The following is a 23,640-nucleotide window of genomic DNA, read 5'->3' on the forward strand; positions in this document are numbered from 1 at the left end:
ACACAGGCGCCACAGCGGGGGGCAAGAGTTGTACAGCAGGATTCACATAGGGAGGAGGTCCAGAAAGGGGGCCAAGTAGGGGTTGCTCTAGTGAGGAGAGAGACTCAAAAACCACCCTCCAAGCAATGAATATAGACGAAGGGGCCCTAGGACTTGCATGAAGGTATTTTCCAATCTCCTTCCATACTGTAGTTTTGATACTGCCTTTAGCCGGATAAGAAGGGCAGTGTTGCCAAATGTATTCTAGGAGTTCCTCAATAGAGGTTTTTGGGAGGGGGGCATGAAGGGAGCCCCCCTTTTTAAAGGTAAAAAAATTTCGTTTGGTCAGTTCTCTGATTTCCTGAATGTGAGCTGCCTGCTCCTTAGAGAATCTACCACCCATACTCACGAGGGATCCGTTGTCGCCAGCGATTCAAGCGGATGGGGTGCACCAAGTCTATTCCAGATGATGAGAATGGGTGTGCCAAAGACGTATCTCTTTTGAGTGGATCACGTCAGGGTCACCAGTTGTGGTGGTCTCTCATGAAAAGAAGACACTATGCAAAGTTATCTTGGGATGAGAGCGCAGAGAGAACTCCGAAACCCTCTTTTATTAGAAGCAATCTTTGTTAACATAGCAATTTTGTTAACGTCCTATCACAAACACATTACATCACACAACATGCACTGATCATTCGCATACAGCATACAAGGCTGCAGAGTTTAAGTTTGCTACAGTTTTGGTTAAGAAATGGCAACAATTTGTCTTTGCTCCTTGCTCCATGTTCCAGCCAACCACCAGAAGGCTCTGTTGTCCTAGCACGTACACAAAGAACAAAGAATCATTGTTCCCACATTTATCGACATCCACGTGTGTGTTATAGTGTTCCACTGCAGTCGAAAATTTAATTTGCAGTTAGTGCCTTTAATTTCGAGGACCTCTCAACATGGCCAAGAAGAGGTAGTATCACCAATATTCAATGGAATACCTAAAATTGGGATTCATTCCATGTCCTTCCAACGTACAGCTTCCATTTTGTCTTCTTTGTGAGAAGAAGACTTTGTGATCAAAGTCTAAGCAGTTCTTTTAAACTTCGACATCTGGATGTAGCTTATCTCGCTGATCTTTTTGACAAACTGATCTTTTGACAAACTTTGACTAAAGCTGCAAGGAGATAAAATCAATTTTCTTAAGGCCAAAGGAGTAATCTGCTCATTTATTTCCAAATTGGACCTCCTTGCAAGAAATATGAGTCGCCAAGAACTGTATCGGTTCGCAAGCCTTGGAAATGAACGTCAACTCCAAGCAGAAGATTTGGACGTTTTTTTCTGCCACTTGAAACAACTAAAATAAGATATGGAAACCAGATTCTCTGATCTGATAAATCTGGAAGTGCCCACTTGGGTGCTAAATCCTTTCACAACAGACTTTGCACAACCTCATCCCAAACTGCAAGAGCCACTGACAGATCTGAAATGTGACTGTGAAGCCCAATCACATTTTCAGAGTTACAGCTACGAAGCTTTTTGGGTGAAAATCAGGAACACTTACCCAATATTGTGGGATGAAGTAAAGTTGCTTCTAATAGCCTTTCCTTCCACTTAGTGGGGAGGGGCTTCAGCGTCGTCCAACAGATCCTTTCTAAGTCAAGGAACATGTTGAAGATCACTGAGCACGACAATTTAAGAATAAGATTAACAAAAATGGTTCCAGACATCAAGAAATTGGCATCAGCTCACCAAGCACAAGGACAAGCATCCATTGATATTCTTTTTTTGATTTTTGTGTACATACATTTTCTTCATTAATGATTGTCTCAGCTCTTATCATTGTATTTGTTTGCATTGGATTTCACGTTCCAGTTTGAGTTTTTGGCTTCATTTTCAAATTTTTCTTGTGCTCTGTAAAACATTTTGTGTGTCTCTTTGTAGTGTACTTTTTTAGCGTGCTCCAGTTCAATATTACATTTTGGTTTCTCAGTTTTATGGTTTCAATCTTCTTGTAAACTTTTTGTGTAGATATATATTTTTTTCTTCAGTTTAGGCATTAAATTTGTCACTCTGATTTTTGTTGCTTTCCTTCTGTAAAAAGTTTCTTTGTGTCTTTCTAACCCTTTTTACAGTGTGCATGAATATATATTTTCCCTGAATCTTAATTTAGTTTCAGAGTTTTCATCTTGAAATTGTTAGTTCCTGCATTGCGGTTTGTTCTTATGCCCTTTTTATATTTCTTTTTGCGTCTTAAAATTCACTTGTAATTAAATCATTAAATGTTACTGGTTTTTTTCGGGCATTTCATTTTCTTGCAATTGAAATTTGTTTTCAGTGGTCATTGCATTTCATTGTCTTGAATAAATAAGATAATAATGAAATACATGAATTATGAAGTTTGGGAGTAAACTGATGGGTAGTGTTGGTTACAGAAACTGCCTCTCTGTTAACCCCTATTACATTCTTAGCAGGACTAGACTTCCTGTCTCAGGAACATCTCTGGAGGTTTTTTTCCCCTCCTTTGCTGCTATTTTGCTTGTGTGGAGTGACCATTCAAAGTTACAATAGCACTGAAAAAAAGTGACTTATGACCATTTTTCACACTTATGACTGTTGCAGCATCCCCACAGTCATGAGAGGCCAGGTGAGAAGATGCGTGCCTCGATGTGAGTGATATTGAGTTGGCCACACCCAGCCAATAATATGACCACCAAGCCATGTCCACCCAGTCACGTGACCAGCAAGCCACACCCGCCACCTAAGCCATACCCACAGAACCGATTGTTAAAAAATTTGAATCCCACCCCTGGGCGCCTCCCTGCACCAAATTTGATACTTCCACCTGAAATCTAGAGAGATGTACCCGCGAAAACTTAAGAAATACATATATATATTCTGAGGTTCTCGCGGGTATTTGTATGTGGATCTTTGGTTATTTGGGTTTTCTCCCACGTATGATTGGAAGTATCTAGGCAACGTTTCGATGAAGTCTCATTCATCATCTTCAGGCTTGTGTCTTCAACTCTATGCTTCTCAGAGTGATGTGAGCTTGCAGCTGCTTCTTCCTTTTAACTGCTAGTGGGGGTGTGACTTGATTGGGTGGGGGCTTGGCTGTGTTCTGATTGGGTGGGGGGGTGTTCTCATTGGTTGGGGGGTTGGCCATGTTCTGATTGGCTGGAGGTGTGTTCTGTTCAAGTGGGGGATTTTGGTTGGGGTTTCTTTTTGGATTAGGTGGGTAATCTTCTTTCTTTGGAATCCATTGGCTGTTAGTATGTTGGTGAGAGTGTGTAGTTTGGTTTTTAGGTGTTGTTCGTTGGCCACACAAGATGCCACCACCACACTTGAAAGCAGACTCATACCCATACAGAAGATGAGACACGACCACGGACCAGAAGCCGCACTGCAGCTGCATCACTACCAATGAGAACACACCCCCACCCAATCAGAACATAGCCAAGCCCCCACCCAATCAAGTCACAAACATAACTAGGCAATCAGTAGTTTCATGATAAGGAATAAAAAGAGTAATAAAAGTATTGGGCCATAAGGCAAGGCACCATGTCACAAAGAATGGCTAGGTGCTACTCAAGACACCAGACCTTTGTTGGGTTTAATGATGCTTCGGAGTTGGGCAATTGTTCTTGGCAAAGCTATAGTATGGATCATTTCCACATGTAGTAATCGGTTAGGGACCTAGATTGTTGACATAATTTTTAAATAGGTATTTCTAAACACCCACACCAGGAACAATTGCCCAACTCCGAAGCATCATAATTTGCTGCTTGGATTTAGAACACCTTTCAATCATTAACAGCTGCTGCAGAATCTATTGCAACAGCCCTTCCTTATTAGCATAGTGGTTACACTTGTTTTAGTTGCAAAAGGCTGCGCAGCAACCAGAGATGGTTCTCAGCTTCCTGAAGACGTTCCCATATTTATAAGCAAAGTTGAGTGAGTTTTTCTTTTTCATGATAATGTCCTGATGCTGGGCTTACAAGGATAAATATGAGACATTATCTATCTCTGTGGCCCAACAAGATTTCATGGAGGTATGAAACACGGTGCTTTTCATCGTGATTTTGTCATGATTTTCAAATAATGCTGGCATAGTATCATTTTAAGAACCTACTGGATTATACAGTCCTTTTTTTAAAAAAAAAAAAGAAATCTATTATTTGAGTGACACAGGGTCAGAGGGAACTTCATTCATGTGGATTAATATAATAACTTGTTGACAAAATTCCAGTGGTAATCAAACAGATAATCAAAAGATGTCTTGCTATTCATTCCCAACAACGAATATGTAAAACCAGAGGCAGAGGAAAAAGCATGAGAAAAAAGGATATGACCGTCTCCAGATTTACGGTAGCACTGAGCATCAAAGGAAAAGAACTAGCAGAACAATGATAGGGATAGGGACAATTTTGGTTTTTTTGCTGCTTGTTCTGTTGATTCTCTTCTTCCTGAGACAATTTTGGATCAGAAGACATTTGCCTCCCGGGCCTTTGGCTCTGCCACTCCTTGGGACCTTCTTGGCAGATGGGTTTTGGCTCCGTGAAGATTACTTCCTTAAGGTATTTAATTCTAACTAGTAGTATGCAAGATAATTCTCAATTGTTTTCTTTATACCAAAATTATGGTATAATTCATCATGCCACAATATTTAGGTAAGACCTGCTTATAACTACTTCACTGAAAACACTGTGAAATAATTTATTGTATGTATTATTTAGGTAGTATTGTATGTAGTCTAGTATGACCAGGCAGCTGTTATGTATAAGTTGGGTTGACCAAATCAGAAATGAAGAGGTGATAAGCCACCTGGGAAAGCCAAGGGAAATCATCAAAACCATAAAAAAGTGAAAGAAATAAAAAAAAGGCATCCTTCGCTTAATCCTCCAAGGAAAGATTGAAGGCAAACAAGGTCCAGGCAGAAGAAAAACATCATGGCTGCTGCGGAGGAAAGTAAAGTCCTGGCCATGGGATGATGAAAGAGGCGGTCGTGGGGGAGGCCAGGGCTTCTGAAAGGGGAAATGGGGTGATACAAGATGAGCCCAGGTCTTTGAAAGAGTAGGCCACACCTCCCTGGGCAGAAAAGATAGGTTAAGGAAGGGATAGAGAGACGGGAAAAGAGAGAGGGAAAGAGAGAGAAAAGAAAGAGGCAGAGAAAGAGAGAGAGGGAAAGAGAAAGAGAGAGAAAGGGAGAGAGAAAAAAGAAAGAGAGGGGGGAAAGAGAGAGAGAAGGAAGAGACAAGAAAGAAAAGAAAGAGAAAAGGGAAAGAAAAGGGGAGAGAAGAAGAAAAAGCTTAGAGAAAGGTAGATGGAAGGAAGGGACAGAAAGAAAAGAGAAAAGAAGGAAGGAAGGAACAAAGGAAGGAACGAAGGAAGGAAGGAAGGAAGGAAAGAGAGAGAGAGGGAGGGAGGGAGGGAGGAAGGGAGGAGACAGTGAATGAGATATCTATTTTAGCCTCCAGTCTCCTAATCATCCTGGTTGCTCTTTTTCTAGAGTCTCAATATCTTTTTTATAGTGTTGTGACCAAAATTGGATGCAGTACTCTAGGTGTGGTCTTAGTAAGGCTTTATAGAGAGGTATTAGTACCTCACATGATCTTGATTGTATCCAGGGGTGGGATTCTACTGATTCAGCCTGGTTCGGGTGAACTGGTATTTATGACAATGATTTGGCTCCGCCCACCCATCCCTGCCCTATTCTGTCCTTTATTTTGGGGATTTTCAGCTTAGCTATTTGGCACAGCATAGTGCATTTCCTGACCTCAGCTGATTTACTCACTGGGACTGCAATAGAAATTAAGTTTCAGACCTGAAAAATGGCACAAATGGAAACATGCGCAAAGCGCACGCTCACCAAACCGGTAGATACACCAGTTGATTCACACCCCTGATTGTATCCCTCTGTTAATGCAACTTACGATTGCGTTCATTTTTTTTGGCTGCCACCGCACACTACTGGCTCATATTTAATTGGTTGTTTACTAAGACTCCAAGATCTCTCCCACAGTTACTGCTATTAAACCTAGTTTGACCCAGTCTATATGTATACTTTTGGTTTTTCTTGCCTAAGTGCAGGACTTTACTTTTCTCTACACTAAATTTCATTTTGTTAAATAGGACCCAGTCTTCTAGTCTGTCAAGATCCAGATAGATCTTGAGCCTGTCTTCTTGGGTGTTAGCTATTCCTGCCAGCTTAGTATCATCCACAATTTTGGTAAGTTCCCTGTCTATTCCCTCATCTAAGTCATTTATGAAGATATTGAAGAGTACTGGGCTAAAGTGGGACCCAACAGCTGAACCTTGCGGTACCCCACTGCTTACTTCCCTCCATGTAGATGTAGTACCCTTAAGAACTACTTGTTGAGTACGGTTTGTTAGCCAGTTGCAAATCCATCTGATGGTGATGCTATCTATCCCATTTTTAAAAAATCTTACCAGGAAGTAAATTGTGGTCTACTTTGTCGAATGTCTTGCTGAAGTCTAAGTATATTATGTCAACAGTGTTTCACTGGTCTACTAATTAAGCTGCTATGTTGAAAAATGAAATAAGATTGGTTTGGCCTGATCTATTTTTAACAAATCCATGGTGACTTTTAGTTATTACTCTACTCGTTTCTAGTTGTTGGCAGATCTGGTTTTTTATTATCTTTCCTGGTATCTTCCCAGGTATTGATGTTAAGTTGATTGGCCTGTAATTTCCTGGGTCTGTTTTTTTTCCTTTTTGAAGATGGGAACCACATCAGGTCCTTTCTAGTTGTCTGGTAGTTCCCTGGTGCTCTAGGATTTTTGAAAGATGTGGTACAGTGGTTCTGTGATGACATCTGTCAGCTCCTTTAGAACTTGGGAATATAATCCATCAGGTCCCAGTGATTTGCATTCATCAAGATCAGATAGGTGTTCTCTTACCATTTTTTGGCTTATTTTAACTTTTATTTCTAGTCTCTCTTTTACAGTTATGTTTTTGGTAGGTTGGACTATTGTTTAGTAGGCAAGTTGAGCCAGTCATTTTCCAGAACAGCAGTCGCCAACCGGTGGGCCACTGGTGGACTGTGAGAAAATTTTGGTGGGCTGAAGAGAACTCTCACCCCCAGAGCACCCCACTAAAGCAATTAATCCAGGCTGCGCAGAAACCAAGGCTGCGCCGTCCATGCGCAGAAACCAACAGGCTGCGCTGTTGTCATCATTTTTAAGTAGGCATTTCTAAACACACACAACTCTCTACCTATAAGTACTGCTTGGATTTGGGACAGCTGTATGGCGGTTACACTTGTTTTAGTTGCCAAAGGTTGCACAGCAACCAAAGATGGTGCTCAACAGTATGAATCCTTCATGAAGACGTTCCTTTACTTGTAAGCAAAGTTGAACAAGGTTCTTCATGATAAAGTCCTGATGCTGGGATTGCAAGGGTAAGTATGAGACATAATCCTGGACCAGATAATATCTCTGCGTGCCAACAAGATTAAGTTTGTTTAGTTTACTTTATTGTCACTGCACCTCGTACAATGAAATTAAACATAATCTTCAGTATACATTATGACTCTGAAAATAAATGCACACACACCTCCTTCAAATTCTATACATTGAATTGAAAACCACTGATATTCCATTAATATTGCACTGTATAGTAGAATTCAATAGAGTTACTGCCCTGGGATATTTTTCTGTATATTTGGGCAGATTTCATGGTCATATGGGACACCATGATTTTCATCATGATTTCATCATGATTTTCAAATAATGCTGGCATACTATCCTGTTAATGAGGACAAACAGCCTTAGATTTGTTTAAAATCTCTTTATTATTTGAGTGATGCATGGTCAGAAAACCTCCTTCATGTGGATTAATATAACTTGTTAGTAAAATGCCAGTGGTGTTCAAACTAATCATCAAAACATGTCTTGCTATTCATTCCCATCAGTGAATACATAAACAGGAGGAAGAAGAAAAAGCATCAGACAAAAGGATATAACTATCTCCAAATCTATTAGTGAACATCAAGGAAAAAGAACTAGCAGAATAATGATGGTAATAGGGACAATTTTAGTTTTTTTGCTGCTTGTTCTGTTGATTCTCTTCTTCCTGAGACAATTTTGGATCAGAAGACATTTGCCTCCCGGTCCTTTGGCTCTGCCATTCCTTGGGACCTTCTTGGCAGCTGGGCTTTGGCTCACTGAAGATTACTTCGTTAAGGTATTTAATTCTAAGCAGTAGTAATCATGATAATTCTCAAACTTATGGTACAATTCATCATGCCAAGTAATGCTGAAGGTTCTTTTTCAAGAGGCAACAGGACTTTCTGGTTTTTCTTTGAAGATGTTTTGTTTCTCATCCAAGAAATTTCTTCAGCTCAGCTTCTTGGATGAGAACAAAACATCTTCAAAGAAAAACCAGAGTCTTGTTGCTTCTTGAAAAAGAATCTGTGGGATCACCATGGCCTGGATGACTGAGATTGACTTGCTTATAGCTGTTTCACAGAGCACTATGTGAAATAATAGGGCTGAATTTTTAGAAGGCATATTCTAGTTCAATCTTATCAATAAATGTTTGATGATGGAACCAATTCTTCAGAGAAAGGGTGGTGGTATAGAAATTCAAAAAGTGAATAAGATAGGCAAAAAGAAAAATTAATAAAAAGATGTCCTTTTTAAGGAAAATAATCCTTAAATTCAGAAAGACAATGGCAAGAATCTTAGAGAGAGAGAAAAATTATAGAGATAGAATTGCATGTGGTGAAAAGTCTTAGATTTCAGGATTTTGGAACACCTATAGATGGCAAACAATATTAAATGAAAATCATCTCTGTATTGGATTGTAATTTTTCTCATTTTTGATTCACTTGACAGCCTGCAAAACGATATGGAAATATATACAGCTTGTGGTATGGGCAACAACTTATGATAGTGCTGTCCCGATTCAAATCTGTGAAAGAAGGAATGACCAACTTCCCAGAAGAATTCTCGTATCGAGCAGAGGATGCTTTCTTGAATGATTTTGGGAAAGGAAGGGGTAAGTGCAAATTGTAATAACCATCAAACTCTTCCAATATGTGGTAATATTGTGCATAGCACAGGGAAAAAAAGAGTAAGAGATAGTAAAGAAAATGATTTACAGGAATTAGCAAGCAAAAGAAATATTGCTTAATTCACTTTACACCAAAATATTATACGTGTCCATAACTTTCCATCTGGACTATGACATTCATATATTGGTTTAGATACTGCCTTTTTAACTAAACTTCTATCTCTTTTTTTGAGGCTCTCATCAACTTCATTCAACTACATGTTTCTCCATCTTCTCCTTCATCTGGATCTCTTTCCTCTTCTTTCATATTTCTGTTTTTGCAAATTTGATTTTTACTCATTCTCTCTCACATCTAAATGCCCAGTTTCATATCGTCTAGCCACACAAACATGTATATTCAATATATATTCATTAAGCCCTAATGTCCTGGTTACTCTCCGACCTGGAGAAAAGTTCTCCCATGAGCAATCAATCACTCCAGCAGGACAAGATAATGAATCCAATAATTTCAGCAAAGCACACAGAAGCACGGCAATAATTCACACAGACACGAAGAAGGCCAGGAATGCAGGCTAACACTCACAACCCTTGATGAATTCAACATTTGTTCCTGACAAATGCCCCTCCCAACTGCCTCTCCTTTAAACTCCATCCCCGGGCGTGCCTGGTGAAGGGAATCGGGGCCCTGGTAAGCTATGCAACCCACGTTGCTCTCTTCTGCATTCTTCCCTGCATGCCCTAGGACAGGGGTCTTCAAACTTGACAGCTTTAAGACTTGTGGACTTCAGCTCCCAGAATTCCTCTTCCAGTCATGTTAGCTCAGGAATTCTTGGAATTGAAGTCCACAAGTCTTAAACTTGCCAACTTTGAAGACTTTGCCCTAGGATGAGGAGGGGGTGGGCCTTGATCTTCATCTGAACCCCCTTTCCCTTGCTCTACCTCTCCCCTGCTCTGCCCAGCCTGACTTTGCCCTTCCCCAGTTTCCTCCACAGCCAATGGAGCCACTCTCCCACTCTCTGTCAGCTGTTCATCTTCCCCCTCAGATTCAGACTCCGATGGGGGCATGACATATTTATTTTTATTGTATAGGACAGTGATGGCTAACTTTTTCGTCCTCACGTGTTGAGAGTGACCGTACTCATAATGCAACACGTGCACAACTCCACCCGTTGAACTGCTGACCTGATCGACAAGCTCAGGCGTCTTAGCCACTGAGCCACCTCAATTCATAGTGGCACTTAATTAAAGAGTTAATGTTCACCTCAAAAGAAATGGTGCATGATCTGGAAATGAAGGATATTGCCATCAGGGTTTGTTTGTTTGTTTGTTTTTTGCTGGTGTTAACTGAATACTGAAAAACAGTCCCATAAAAGCAATTTAAAATATTTTGGTCAATCTCTGGCACATAAATGCAATAGGAACTTGATTAAACTTGGTGAATAAAAAAGCCATTTCCCTATTTTGCTGATTGGTTTCAGTATTGTGGAAGGAAGGTGCAGATAGAATCCTCCATCACTGAGAAGATCCTGTCTCTGATGCCTATAACATAAGTTCTGGTACAGTGGGATCTTACCTGTTCTACTACTGGCTCGGTGATTGCAGCTGTGCACACCTAATGTGCGTGCACAGCTTTCCACACACCATCTGAGGCCTGCAGCACCAATCAGTTGAGAGGATAAAGAAAAGTGCAGGAGCAGGTGGGAGGCCCAATCCTGTGCTTTTCTCTTCTTTCTCCTCTCAGCTGATGGTCAGAAGTTTTTTTACTACCGGTTCAGCCAAACCGGTCTGAACTGGTAGCATACCACCACTGAATTACACCATCTTAGAAGGTTTCAATGTCCTTCATATATGATAGAGGTGGTCACCACAGCATGTATGGCTCCCAATGTTCATGTGTATCCCAAAATAAATAAATATTTTGTAAAAAAAAAAAAAAACATGTCTAGAATTTTACAAAAACGGCAACATGTCACAAGGGGTTGGTATTCCCACCTGAAATTTAGAGAGAACTAAATTTGGCAAGAACTCGACCTTTTTTTTTTTAACACAAAAGTAATCAGAAATCATTTATCATTGTCTGCTGATGCCCTCAGGAATTGTTTTCTCCAATGGCCACAGCTGGAAACAGCAGCGACGCATTGGCGTCACTTCTCTGCGGAAACTCGGCCTGGGGAAGAAAAGCATTGAGCATCAGATAGAAGACGCAGCTCAGACGATGGTGGAGATCTTTAGACAAACAAAAGGTATGTCATTTGGGATAAGGATTCAAATCCCCATCTGCCAATCCCCCCCATTTTGAGTATTTTAAATAAAAATTGTTAGAAATTCTGTTTGTATAAAGTACCACATAGAGCAAACCAAGAGTCACCATGTACTTTACTGCTCAATTATATTACTGTAACAGGAAACTCTCCTCAGAACATATAAGAAACCATAAATTATAAGCATAGATGCACACTAAGCACTGCCATCTAGTGCCTGAATAATTCTGTACTTGTTGCAACACAAAATACATTCTAACATGTATTCCAACAAAAATACATCTGTTTTCCAAGGTCATTCTTACATTCCAATACATCACCTTAGAAGTCCTGAGCGTATCTAGGTGTAGTGGTCCTAAAATCTTACATATGAGCCAGCAGTGTGCTGCATCCACATCCCATTTTTGGCCTCCACACCCCCTGCTTTGGACCTCTGCACGCCCCATTTTCCAACCATTCTGATCCCCGCCTCCCAGAAAGGGCTGAAAATGGGGCACAGGAGGCCAAAAATGGGGCGTACAGAGACTGAAAATGGGACACAAAGGCTGAAAATGGGGCATGTGGAGGCAGCAATAGGCAATGGCAATCACTGCAGCCTGAAACAGCTGATCATTGGGAGGCCGATCTTACCAACAATCAGCTGCTGGTGCTTATCAGGCTATGCTGAAGATGACCAGGCTTTTTGCGGCTTGCTGCAAGGAGGCAAATTGCTGGGAGGCAGAGGCAGACTTTTTTCTTGTTTTCCTCCCCAAAAGCTAGGTACATCTTATACTTCAGAACGCCTTAAACTCCAAAAAATACAGTAATGTGTAGAAGCCTGTTGAAGAGAGAACCAATATAGAAGTATAGAGTACTGTAATTTTCTGACAGTGAGAACAATTAATAAACAGTCATTGTGGGGCTGTCACAAAGAAGAGGCATTTGATTTATTCTTTTTTAAAAAATAAAGTTTAAGTTTCATATATTTAAAACATTTATAAAGAAACAAACAAACATATAAACAAATATATATACATATATACATTTTGCAGCAGGTATGGAGCGTTGGTTACATTTTTCTTTTTCTTTTCTTTTACCCCATAACATTGACGTGATCTACCTTGTAACAATACCTTCCTTGTTCTTTTAATGTTTTATTTTCACAGAATACTTTATGATTAAATGCATGTCCTTCATAGTGACCATCTCATCTGAAGGGACAATAGACAGTTTCCAATTTGAGCGTAGCTTATTCTGGCTGCCGTTATAATGTGCAAGATTAAATATTGATATTTTTTTCTATTTTTGAGTCTATCATACCCAGCAAAAAGTTTTCGGGTTCAAGTTTTACATCTTGTTTAGTTATATTTAGAATCCAATTTTTGATATTTTTCCAAAACTCCTGGGCATATGGACATGTTCACCACATAGGAAAGTATGTTCTCTGAACGCAGTTACACTTCCAGCAGTTTGGGGGGAGGTTCGGGAACATCTTAGCCAGTCTCACTGGTGGCAAGTGCCAACAATACACCATTTTATAGAGATTTTCTTTGTACGAGGCTGACCTAGTTAGTTTGTAATTTATTTCCCAACTATGTTCCCACTTGTCTAATTCTATACTGTGGCCCACATTTTTTGCCCAAATTATCATACACTCCTTGACTGTTTCTTCTTTTAATTTATAATCCAATAGATATTTATATATTTTACTAATCAATTTCCTTTCCTCTCCATGCCAAATCTTATCTAATTCTTGGTAGGTCATATTAAAACCAAATTGTTCTTTTTCTTTTTTGTAATGCATTTGTATCTGTGCATATGGCCACCATGCTAACTCTTTCCCTTGAATTTATATTTGATTCCTATCCTTTAATTTTCCGGTTTCATGTAATAGATCTTTATATCTTGCAATAGTATCAAAATCTAAAACGTTTGGATGTGTAACTGCCTCCATTGTAGATAACCACAGTTGGACCTTACAGTAATGTACTTTTTTAAAATCTTTTCCCAAATAGTTAATAACACACTCCTTATATAGTGCCTTTGAAAGTACAAGTGGTGTTTACTCTTTCCAACCCACATAAATGCATGCATTTGACTTATTGTTTAGGGCACCAGAGGGCAGAACAAAAAGTAATGGGGAGAAACTTGTCAACGAGAGAACCAGCCTAGAAGTAAGGAGAAATTAATCCACAGAAGAGCTCACCTCCATGGTTGTGGGTTCACTATCACTGGAAGTTTTCAAAATAGACTGAATATCCATGGTATAAAACTCCTGCCTTGAGAAAACTCCAGCCGTATGATTCTGATTCTAGCACAAACAGGTTAACGAAAGAGACTGGATTCATTATGAAATATCTTCCTTTGCAGGGCAACCATTTGACCCTTCATTTTCAGTACTAAATGCGGTTTCTAACGTCATATGTGCTTTGAGTTTCGGACGTCAGTTTTCTGCAGAAGATGAAGAGTTCCAGAAGCTGGTTCAAGCTCTTAAAATTATTTTCAAATTCTTTGGTGACTCTTTTCAAGCGGTGAGTCCAGTGGTGGGATTCAAATTTTTTTACTACCAGTTCTGCGAGTGTGGCTTGGTGGGCATGGCATGGGAAGGATACTGTAAAATCTCCATTCTCACCTCACTCCAGGGGAAGGATACTGCAAAATCTTCCTTGCCTTCCCACTCCTGGGAAGTTACTGCAAAATTTTGATCGTAAGACATTGTAGTTGGAAGTTGTGCCATCATGTGACTGGACTTAATATTAGAACCCATTTTACAAAGGCTGTAAAGCAAGTCAGCATAGATATTAAGCAAATCACATGTTTGTAAGTCTGAATCCAGCTTATCTGATGGACGTTTTTTTTTTTTTTTTGCTGAAAAACTGCAAGGTTGTAAAGTTTGTTTGTTTGTTTAGCATATGGCAAGTTGTTAAGTTAAATCATGTGACTGCAGAAAGCTGCACCAGTCATAAATGGAAGCTGGTTACCAAGCATCCAAAAATGTAATTATGTTAGGTTATGGCGGGGGGGCGGGAGGGAGAGAAAGAAAGATGTTTAACCTTTTTCTGCAGTCCTAGTTACTCTCTGAAGTCTATATCTGTTTTGTTGGGTTACAGAACCAAATCAGACAGTTATAAAGGTGCAGATGACAGACTCAATAATTCCTCTGTACAACTGGATGAGCAACTCCTTGGGCAGTTTGAGCTTTCTGAGTTGGCGCGGAAAGAACATTTTTTGTTGTGCTTTTTTGATGACATTTTTGATGTTAGGTATCCATTTTAGGACTTTTTTTTAATTTTTTTAAGAACAAGTTTTGTTGATTTTTGAAGATAAACAAAACATAACACATAGAAGTATAAAACCTCCTTTCTAAGAATTACTTATAAATTTCAACAAGGCAAATAAAGCATTATTTTTTAAAACATAGTTCCACATTATCACACTTCCATTTACACATATATATCTTTTCCAAATTTCTCATTATTTCTCTCTTCACTTTCATTCAATCATATTTCCTTCTATCAAAGTTTCAGTAATTCTCAATCAGTCATAAGCACACAAAATGCATAACCTAAAGCAAAACATTGGAGAAAAAAAAACACCCTCCTTAGTTATCATTTGTACATATCTTTTCCCAATTTCTCTCCCTTTAATTTCATTTCTCCTAGATTTTATTAATTTACAATCAAACGTAAATAATCCACACACTAAACAAAACATAAAACTTCTTTTGAAAAGTGACTTGGCCCCAGGTTACATCTTTTTTGACAGACCTAAATCAAATTCATGCCCACCTTATATACCCTTCATATCTTATTAACCATTTTGTATTTTCTATATAACTTCTCCCATCTTTTCACTCTCTTAATTATATTTTATTTATTTCATCTTATTTCAAAGTCATTATACTTATATCTTTTGTCCGTTCTTTACCAAACATCTATTTATCTCTTCCCTTTAACAAAAAATTTCCCCTGTAATCACTTTTGAAGTATGACGCCTTCTCCTAAAATAAAGCTTAAAATAATACATAATTTCCATCCTGATTCTGCTTAGTACATTTCTACATATTAAATCTTAAAATAAAAGAATAGTAAACTTATAGTATAATTAAATGTATAATTTCTATTCTAATTCTAATTCTGATAAGTACATTGTTTTAAAATAAAAATAAAACAAAATACTAAAGTTATAATAACATTAAAACAGTAACAAATTAAACTTTAACTAAGCATTAATCATTTAACACAGTCTCCTAATATTTTATTAAACATCAACATCTATCATTATTAAACATTAATATTTTATTAAATATTCCAATAAACTGTTTCAAATGCAAATACTACAATACTATCTTATGCACTCTTGCAGAATCTTCTTTAATTATAAACTATCATCCTTCATCTCTAAAAAAAAAAAACTTTCTTGTTAAAATCTTGTTCTAACCCGTGGCTTTTTTTTTTCTTTTTCCCTCCCTTTCTTCTCCAATCTGGTCTTTTTGTGCCCCCCTCTCCTCTCCCCCCTTTTAAGTTTCCCTCTCTGTTGTAATTCTCTTTTCAATTGCTTTCTAACATTGTACCTTCTTTTCACCCTATTTTTCTTTTTCTTGGTTGTTTTATTAAATCTTAAATTCTCCTTTTCCCTTCCTCCCTTCCCATTTTCTTTCTTAATCAAACTTTTTAGTCCATTAAAAATGGCTTCTTCCTTTTCTTCTTCTTCTTCTCCTTCTCCTTCCTCCAGTGTTTGCTGGTACATAGAAACCGCCATTTCTAAAAAATGGAAGGCAGCTCCCAAAGAATCCTTGCCACTTTGTTGTCTTTCTTTTAATTTTTCATATTCCATTTTCAGTTCATCAACCGGTGGTACCATTATAGGTTTTTTTTAAAAAACCCAGATGCTTTCAATCTTGAAGTAATTTCCCAATGTCAGAGTTATCAAACAATCCAAACAAACAAAACTTTTTTCCTCTTCTTCTCTTTACAGTTTTTTCTCCAGAGGCAAAATCCCAGATGTATTTTAAAAGTTGTATTACCATTAATTAATGGTCTTGTAATCTTCAAGGCGTCTCCTCCAGCAAAGTTTAAAAAAAAAAATTTTTTTTTTAGTCCTCCCCTTCCCACTTATAACAAAGAGCTTATTTTTACCTTTAAAAAGCAGGTTTTTCTGTGCTCCTTTGCTTTCTCCGTAAGGAGGGGGAGTGAGCTTTCCTTCAGCACTTTCGCCGATGTAACAAATTCTTTTGGAAACAAATGTATCAATCCAAAGTCAGGTTTCCAGGGTGTTTTAAAAGTAACATAATGTCATGGTTCAGCCAAGAAAACTTCTCCTTCTAAGTCTTCCTCCTGCACAATCTTATCCAGTTGAAGATTCCTTTGTGGCTGCCATACAGACAGCCGCTCCACCGTCTCAGGAAAAAGGAGTCTAGCCGGCTGGGGAAGGGGGGTGCGATATCCCCAGATCCCTGCCCGGATCTCCTCTCTCTTCCGCTACCCCCAAATCCAGTTGGATCGGGGGTACCTTGACGGCGAGCGCAGCAGGGACCCGCAGAGAAACGGATTCCTGCCGCCGCCGAAGCCTTGCAACCGGACCATTTTAGGACTTGAGATATGATAGAACCTAGAAATTTGAAGGTTTCTACTGTTGATACTGTGTTGTCTAGTATTGTAAGAGGTGGTAGTATTGGAGGGTTTCTCCTAAAGTCTACCACCATTTCTACAGTTTTGAGTGAGTTCAGTTCTAGATTGTTGTGGTCGTGCCATGAGATAAGTTGTACAACCTCCCATCTATATGCGGATTCGTCATTGTCTTGAATGAGACCAATCAGAGTTGTATCATCTACAAACTTCTAAATTCTAAAAGCAACTCTATTTAGGGACTCTCCTCCAATACAGTATCTTGGAATAGCATTAAACAATCTACAGCTTGACTATTTCAGTCCATCTAATAGCTTGGAATGTCCCTCAACAGTTTAAGCTCATAAATCATCTCTACCCTCCTGTCAAGCACCCGGGAAATCAGGACATTCAGGCAGTTCAAATGAGTGTAAAGATTTATTGCAAGCTTAAGCTCTCAACAAGAATCTGAGCTACTAACAACCTAGGGAAATTTGTGGGAGTAAAGAAAGGCATTCAAGGCATTTTTTTTGTGGGCACGCGGGGACTCATGACTTATGATGTGTTTGACTCTTCCCTGCTTTACTTATAGTGGGGAATAAATAACTTTTCCTCTTCTTTTTCTGTTAGGTGTATAATTTGTTCCCACAGTTAATGAAGTACCTCCCAGGCCCTCACAAGAAAGTCCTGGCTTCTCTGGATATTATCCTTGCATTTGCAAGGCAGGAAATAGAGAAACACAAGGAATCTCACTCTCTGCACGAGCCACAAGATTTCATTGATTACTATCTTCTTCAGATAGAGAAGGTATCGATTTATTGTGGTTCAATAAACGGGCAAGAAATTATTATATTCCTTGCTATAAATAAACAGGCAGAGCTACTGATAACGTATTCCTTCATCTTTGATTTTTCTTCTTGATTATTCAGCCTCCTTTATGAATAAGCCCATGTTTTAAAATAAGTATATTATACATCTGCTCAGTGGGTTCTGTTTGTCAGCCTCTCATGTTCTCCTGCCACTCCTTTTTCTAAGAAGTTCCATTATGAAAGAAAAAGAGTTAACAGGGTAGGAATTTTGATTAATTCATCCCTGAAATGATTGGAAAAGGATTTAATCCCTGAAGTGATTGGGAAAGGACATATACTTTCATAGTCTTGACTATAAGTAAAAATGTAAAGTATTTTGAAAGAAGAAGTCATGCTTTCCAATGTTTTGGGGAAAAGACCTAGAATGATTATTTTAGAAGTAACATATCAATTTGAAGTGCTTTAGCAATACCTATTGCATTTAGACTTACTGTGTTACCCCCAAAATAAGGCCGTGTCTTAAATTTTTTTTGCCACCAAAAAAGGCACCAGGTCTTATTTTGGGGGGATGTCATCCACTGACTAACCTCACTTATGCACGTCGCTCCCTGGCCTCCTTTTCACTGTCAAAGGCCTTCCGGAATTTCTTCTTCTGTAGCCGGCAAGGCTTTCCTGAAGGCCTCTGCAGCTGATAACAGAGCTCCAGATTGATCCGGATCTTAATTGGGGCTTATTTTGGGGGAATAGGGTTTATATTTGGTACATGTGTAAAAATTCAAGCTAGGACTTACTTTCAGGGCAGGTCGTATTTTTGGAGAAACAGGCTAAATACCACTTCACAGAGCTTTACAGCCCTGTTTAAGCAGTTTACAGAGTCAGCCTATTGCCCCCAACAATTTGGGTCCTCATTTTACCTACCTCGGAAGGATAGAAAGCTGGGTCAACCTTGAGATCAGTGAGATTCCAGGCAAATTCCAGGCGGCTGACAGTCAGCCGAATTAGCATGCAGTACTGCATTCTAACCACTGCACCACCATGGCCTTAGCATCATGCTCATCATTTCACATGGTCTTAGTGTCTCTAGGGTCACAAAGCATAGTAATCCAGTAGTGCCTCACAATCAGAAGCAAAGTAAGAGCTCAGGATCTGAATTGGGTCACTTTATTTAATTTGATACCATCAAGCTTGAGTGTGCCATTGGTCTAATAATCACATTCAAGATAATGGCCCTCATTCCTAACTACACTAACATGTATTTACCATTAATGGTTCTATGCTGCTTCATATTTTACTTTCTATCATGCTCTCATCAGTATAACTTCTGTTTATTGATTAAATTTATATGCCTTCCTTCTCATGACTTACAAAGATTCTGGAAACCTTATGAAATAATAAAAAGTAAAAAAAAGATAGTTAAATATCACTTAAAATTAGAAAGATTAAGTAAGAAAGTAAAAACCAAGGGGACAGGTGACACAGAGCGATGGGAATCTTTTTTTCTACATCATCAATCACTCCCCAAAGTAGTGCACCTCAATCACGGCCCCAAGCCAACCAGCAGAGCCAAGTTTTAGCTTTCTCAAGATATCAGGAGAGGGCCAGGGGACCAGAGGAGGAAAAGCTCTTGCCCTGGAACTTGTCAGCTGAAATTCTTTGGCAGATGAGATCTGAAGTGGGCTTCTTCTGCTGGATTGAGTGGTATAAGGGCACTCCCATTGGAGTGAGATGGGTCCTTCGACCCATGCCACAAAGAGCTTTATAGGAAATATCCAACACTTGGAATTAGACCTAGGAGTCACCTAACAATCAGTGCAGCTCATACAACAATGGTGTTACATGGGCCGCCTGAGTGGCCTTAGGAATTGTCCACACCACTGCATTCTACACCAGTGATCACTTCCGAATACTCTTCAAGGGTAGCCCCATGTAGAGCATGTTGCAATAATCCAATCAAGAGATAAACAGTATATGAGTGATTGCATGGGCCTCATGATCCAGGAAAAGGCACCATGAGAAATAGCTCAAAGATTAGCTTAGCCATGGCTGCCACCTGCTTTTGAGCAGGAGTTGTGACTCTAGGAGAACCCCCAGAAACTCAGAAACAAAAGCAACCATAGGAAAGCTATGTAGAATTCATTGTACTTTTTATTTTCTCTTTTAAACCTCAGAGCAAGAATGATCCCAATTCTACCTACAATGAAGAGAACCTGGCTCAGTGTATTTTTGAATTTTTTTCTGCTGGAACAGACACAACCCTTGCTACTCTGATGTGGGCACTGCTCCTCTTGACAAATCATCCCGACATCCAAGGTGAGAGAAATCTGGGCTGTGGGAACAAGGCCCAGTCTCAGGCTCTAGAACACAGAAGAATTATTTGAAGGTATTTGAAATATTAAGGGCTGTTTAATGATGAACTGAATCTACATATTAATTTTCCTACATGACCATGGAAATGTCTTCAGAGAACGTTGGGTCCCTTGACTAAGAAACGGAGAGGAGCAGTGCCCCCTAGAGTCAGACATGACGGAGAGGGGCAGAGCCCCCTAGAGTCAGACACCACTGGACAGGAGAAACCTTGGTCTTTACACTTTATGAGCCACCATTGTGCCCCAGTGCACAAGGGGCCACTGAAACTACAGTTCAGGTCCTGTTATATTATTCTCTCTATAAAGATTCTGCACTCATTTTATAATTCCTTACCTGGTGATCAGTGGTGGGATTCAAATAATTTTACTACTGGTTTTGTGGGCATGGTAGGGGGAAAGATACTGTAAAATCCCTATTCCCTCCCCACTCCTGGGGGAAGGTTACTGCAAAGTCCCATTCCCTCCCCACCCCACTTACCTGCTTTCCAGCTCCGTTGTGCTGTTCAGGGCAACCAAAGAAGACCCAGCCAATCAGCTGGGACTTGGGAAGCAAAGAATAGATGGGGACGGGGCCAGTCAAAGGTGGTATTTGCTGGTTCGCTGAACTACTCAACATTTCCTCTACCGGTTCTCCAGAACTGGTCAGAACCTGCTGAATACCATCTCTGCTGGTGATATATTCTGGGAAATTCTCATCTCTGTTATTATTGGATCAGTATGACACAATCTCTTTGAATGTACCTAAACTCTTTTGTAAAAAGGTAAAATTAGGCCACCTCTTGATGACCTCACTATATGTGGTAATGTAATATTATGTCTTGTTCTGTTTAATTTCATTTTTAACTCTGGTCTATGACCCTAATGAAGGATTAATTGATATTTCTGAGGATTAAAACTGGGAAATAAATAAATAAATGAACAAAGGAATAAAAACACAATATTGAACATGAAGCTTCTGCTTTATTATTATTTTTTCAGAGAAAGTCCAGAAAGAGATTGAAGATGTGTTTGGTTCCTCGGGGTCGATTTCCTACCAGGATCGCAAGAAGCTACCCTACACCAATGCTGTGATTCATGAAATGCAGCGTGTAAAATATGCCTTGCTCTATGGGATTCCCAGGCAAAGCACAAAGGATGTGACAATGAGGGGATATCACATTCCAAAGGTGAGAAACGTGTTCAGGATGCATTGTGGTAGCCCATCATGGAAGGAAGAAGAGAATGGGGCACTTGGAAGGTCTCTTCAGGAAGTGGTAATTAGTCATGCAAAATTCAATAAGCAAGAACAGCAAAACCTTTTGAGGGATGAATTATGGATTTAAATGCAAACACCTCTCAGCTTGTAAAATTACAACCTTAAACATTTTTTTTTATTGTAGGAAGGTGATAATAGTTTAGGGGCTGAACTTGAGATCAGAACTGTAGTCATGTATAGCCATATTAAGTTGGTATTTGAAGACTCTTCTGTTGTAAAATATTTCTTATCTGTTGTTCTTGGCAGCCTTACAAAAATTTAGCAAAGCTCTTTCTTGTCGGAGCTAATTAGTTGGAAGCAGCCTTTTATCTGTGAAGAAACAGGATTCATAGATGAAACATTAAAAGGTTGTGCTGCTGCGTTTGTCTTGTGTTTGCTCTCTTGGAACCAGGTTTGGGTCAGAACAGGGATGAATTATGGGTTTAAATGCAAACACCTCTTAGCTTTTAAAATTACAACCTTAAACATTTTATTTTTATCCTAGGAAGATGGTAAGAGTTATGAGGCTGAACTTGAGATCAGAACTGCAGTCATGTATAGCTGTTTCTTTGTCCCCTTCGTCAAGAGACAAGGTGACTTTAGTTAAGAGAAAGGAAGCTAAGCCGTTGAGCAATCACTGCTCTCAGAAACAGAGAAAGGAACAAGCATGGATCTGTAAAGTCAAGCTACGAGCAAGGGTTTCATCAATATTGTTTGAACTTCTTTGCCTCTTTCCTTTATAAAACTGTTCTGATTCATCTTTTTTTTAAAACAGGGGACCTTTATCATCCCAGACCTGCGTTCTGTTCTTCTTGATCCTGAACAATGGGAGACACCTGAAAAATTCCATCCATATAATTTTTTAGATAAGGATGGAAAATTCATTGATCGAGAAGAGTTTCTGCCCTTCGGATTAGGTAAAAATTTTTAATTTTAATTTTATTTTATTTGGTTTGTCAATTGCTTACAAGATAACAGGTATAAGTAAAAACATAGTTATGAATACATTTATTTATTTATTTATTTGTCAATTGTTTACAAGATAATAAGTATAAGTGTATACATAGTTATGAATACATGAAATGGGTACATATAAGAAAAATAAAAGAAAAATAAAAGAAACAATAGGACAGGGATGGTAGGCATGTTGGTGCACTTATGCACGCCCAATACAGACCTCTGAGGAAAGGGGTGAGGTCAATAGTAGACAGTCTAAGGTTAACGTTTTGGGGGTTTGGGAAAGAAACCACAGAGTCAGGTAGAGTATTCCAGACATTGACCACTCTGTTGCTGAAGTTGTATTTCCTGCAATCAAGTTTGGTGCAATTAACCTTGAGTTTGTATCTATTGTTTGCTCTTGTATTGCTATGGTTGAAGCTGAAGTATTCATTGCACATTGCAATGTATGATTTTATATACTATACTTAGATCGGACCAAAGGTGGCATAGTTCTAGTTTTCTAAGTCTAGAATTTCAAGTCTGGTGGCATAAGGTATTCTGCAACGAGTAGAGAACTCTTCTTGTGAAATATTTCTGGACTTTCTCAACTGTGTTAATATCAGATATGTAGGTTCCAGACTGATGAGCTGTATTCGAGTATTGGTCTAGCAAATGTTTTGTATGCTCTAGTTAGTTGTGTAATATTATCAGAGAAAAAGCTACGTAAGATTAAGTTAGCAACTCTTAATGCCTTTTTGGCTATGTAGTTACAGTGGACTCTAGCACTTAGATCATTAAAGATGAGTACTCCAAGATCCCTGACAGAGTTTGGATCATCAACAAGGTCTTGACTATTCAGCCTGTATTTTATTTTCTGATTTTTTTGCCAATATGTAGGACGGAGCAGTTGTTTGTTGAGATTTGGAGTTGCTATTTGTTTGAGCCAAAAGCGGCTTACTCATTTCTTATTTCATTTATACTCTGTAGAACAAATTATGACCCCCTTTAGTCATGCTTTGTCTCCTCCACAGGTAAACGTGCATGCGTGGGAGAGCAGCTGGCAAGAATTGAGATCTTCATCTTTCTGACCAGCCTGTTGAGGGCCTTCAACTTCCGGTTGCCTGAAGGAGTGAAAGAACTCAACGAAGCCCCTGTCGCAAAGATGATAATGCACCCACACCCTTACAAACTGTGTGCAATTCCCACATAGGTTTAATCTTTAAAAAACAGCACAAAAAGCATAAAACTGTTTCCTATAGGACTGTTCTCTTAATTTGAACTTTTGCCTACATTTATTGTACTTTAAAACTTTTTCAGCCTAGTGCTGGATTCACAAACATACTTCACCAGTTCAACCAGTGGTGTGTGAACAATATGCTAAGTAAATTTGCTTTGTTTTACCTTAGTTTTCTTTTGGGTGCCAATAAATCTATTCCTCTCCA

General features: G+C 39.0%; 1 protein-coding gene across 6 annotated transcripts; it reads left to right on the forward strand.

Moving 5' to 3' along the window:
• Window positions 1-3,834: 3,834 nt before the first annotated feature.
• Window positions 3,835-23,640, forward strand: LOC113453644 (cytochrome P450 2J5-like). 6 transcript variants are annotated; one of them, XM_087933639.1, is made up of 10 exons: window positions 3,835-4,544; window positions 7,902-8,173; window positions 8,827-8,989; window positions 11,098-11,247; window positions 13,615-13,775; window positions 17,481-17,657; window positions 19,828-19,969; window positions 21,004-21,191; window positions 22,035-22,176; window positions 23,230-23,640. In XM_087933639.1, exons 2-10 carry the CDS (start codon window positions 8,003-8,005, stop codon window positions 23,406-23,408), a joined length of 1,473 nt encoding a protein of 490 aa, XP_087789765.1. In that variant the 5' UTR covers window positions 3,835-4,544; window positions 7,902-8,002; the 3' UTR covers window positions 23,409-23,640. The 6 variants fall into 6 exon arrangements, with proteins under 6 accessions (XP_087789765.1, XP_087789767.1, XP_087789768.1 ...); XM_087933644.1 differs by having other exon boundaries at window positions 3,844-3,916; XM_087933640.1 differs by having other exon boundaries at window positions 4,498-4,637.

This window comes from Pseudonaja textilis, chromosome 4 (genome assembly GCF_049901715.1).
Source record: "Pseudonaja textilis isolate UNSWEBS1 chromosome 4, rPseTex1.2, whole genome shotgun sequence".
NCBI classification, from domain to species: Eukaryota; Metazoa; Chordata; class Lepidosauria; order Squamata; family Elapidae; genus Pseudonaja; species Pseudonaja textilis.

Coding starts and splice junctions, on each gene's coding strand:
- LOC113453644 (XM_087933639.1), top strand. CDS start 8,003: ATGATGGTAATAGGGACAATTTTAGTTTTTTTGCTGCTTGTTCTGTTG. Junction 8,174..8,826: donor CTGAAGATTACTTCGTTAAG/GTATTTAATTCT, acceptor TTCACTTGACAG/CCTGCAAAACGATATGGAAA. Junction 13,776..17,480: donor TTGGTGACTCTTTTCAAGCG/GTGAGTCCAGTG, acceptor TTTTTCTGTTAG/GTGTATAATTTGTTCCCACA.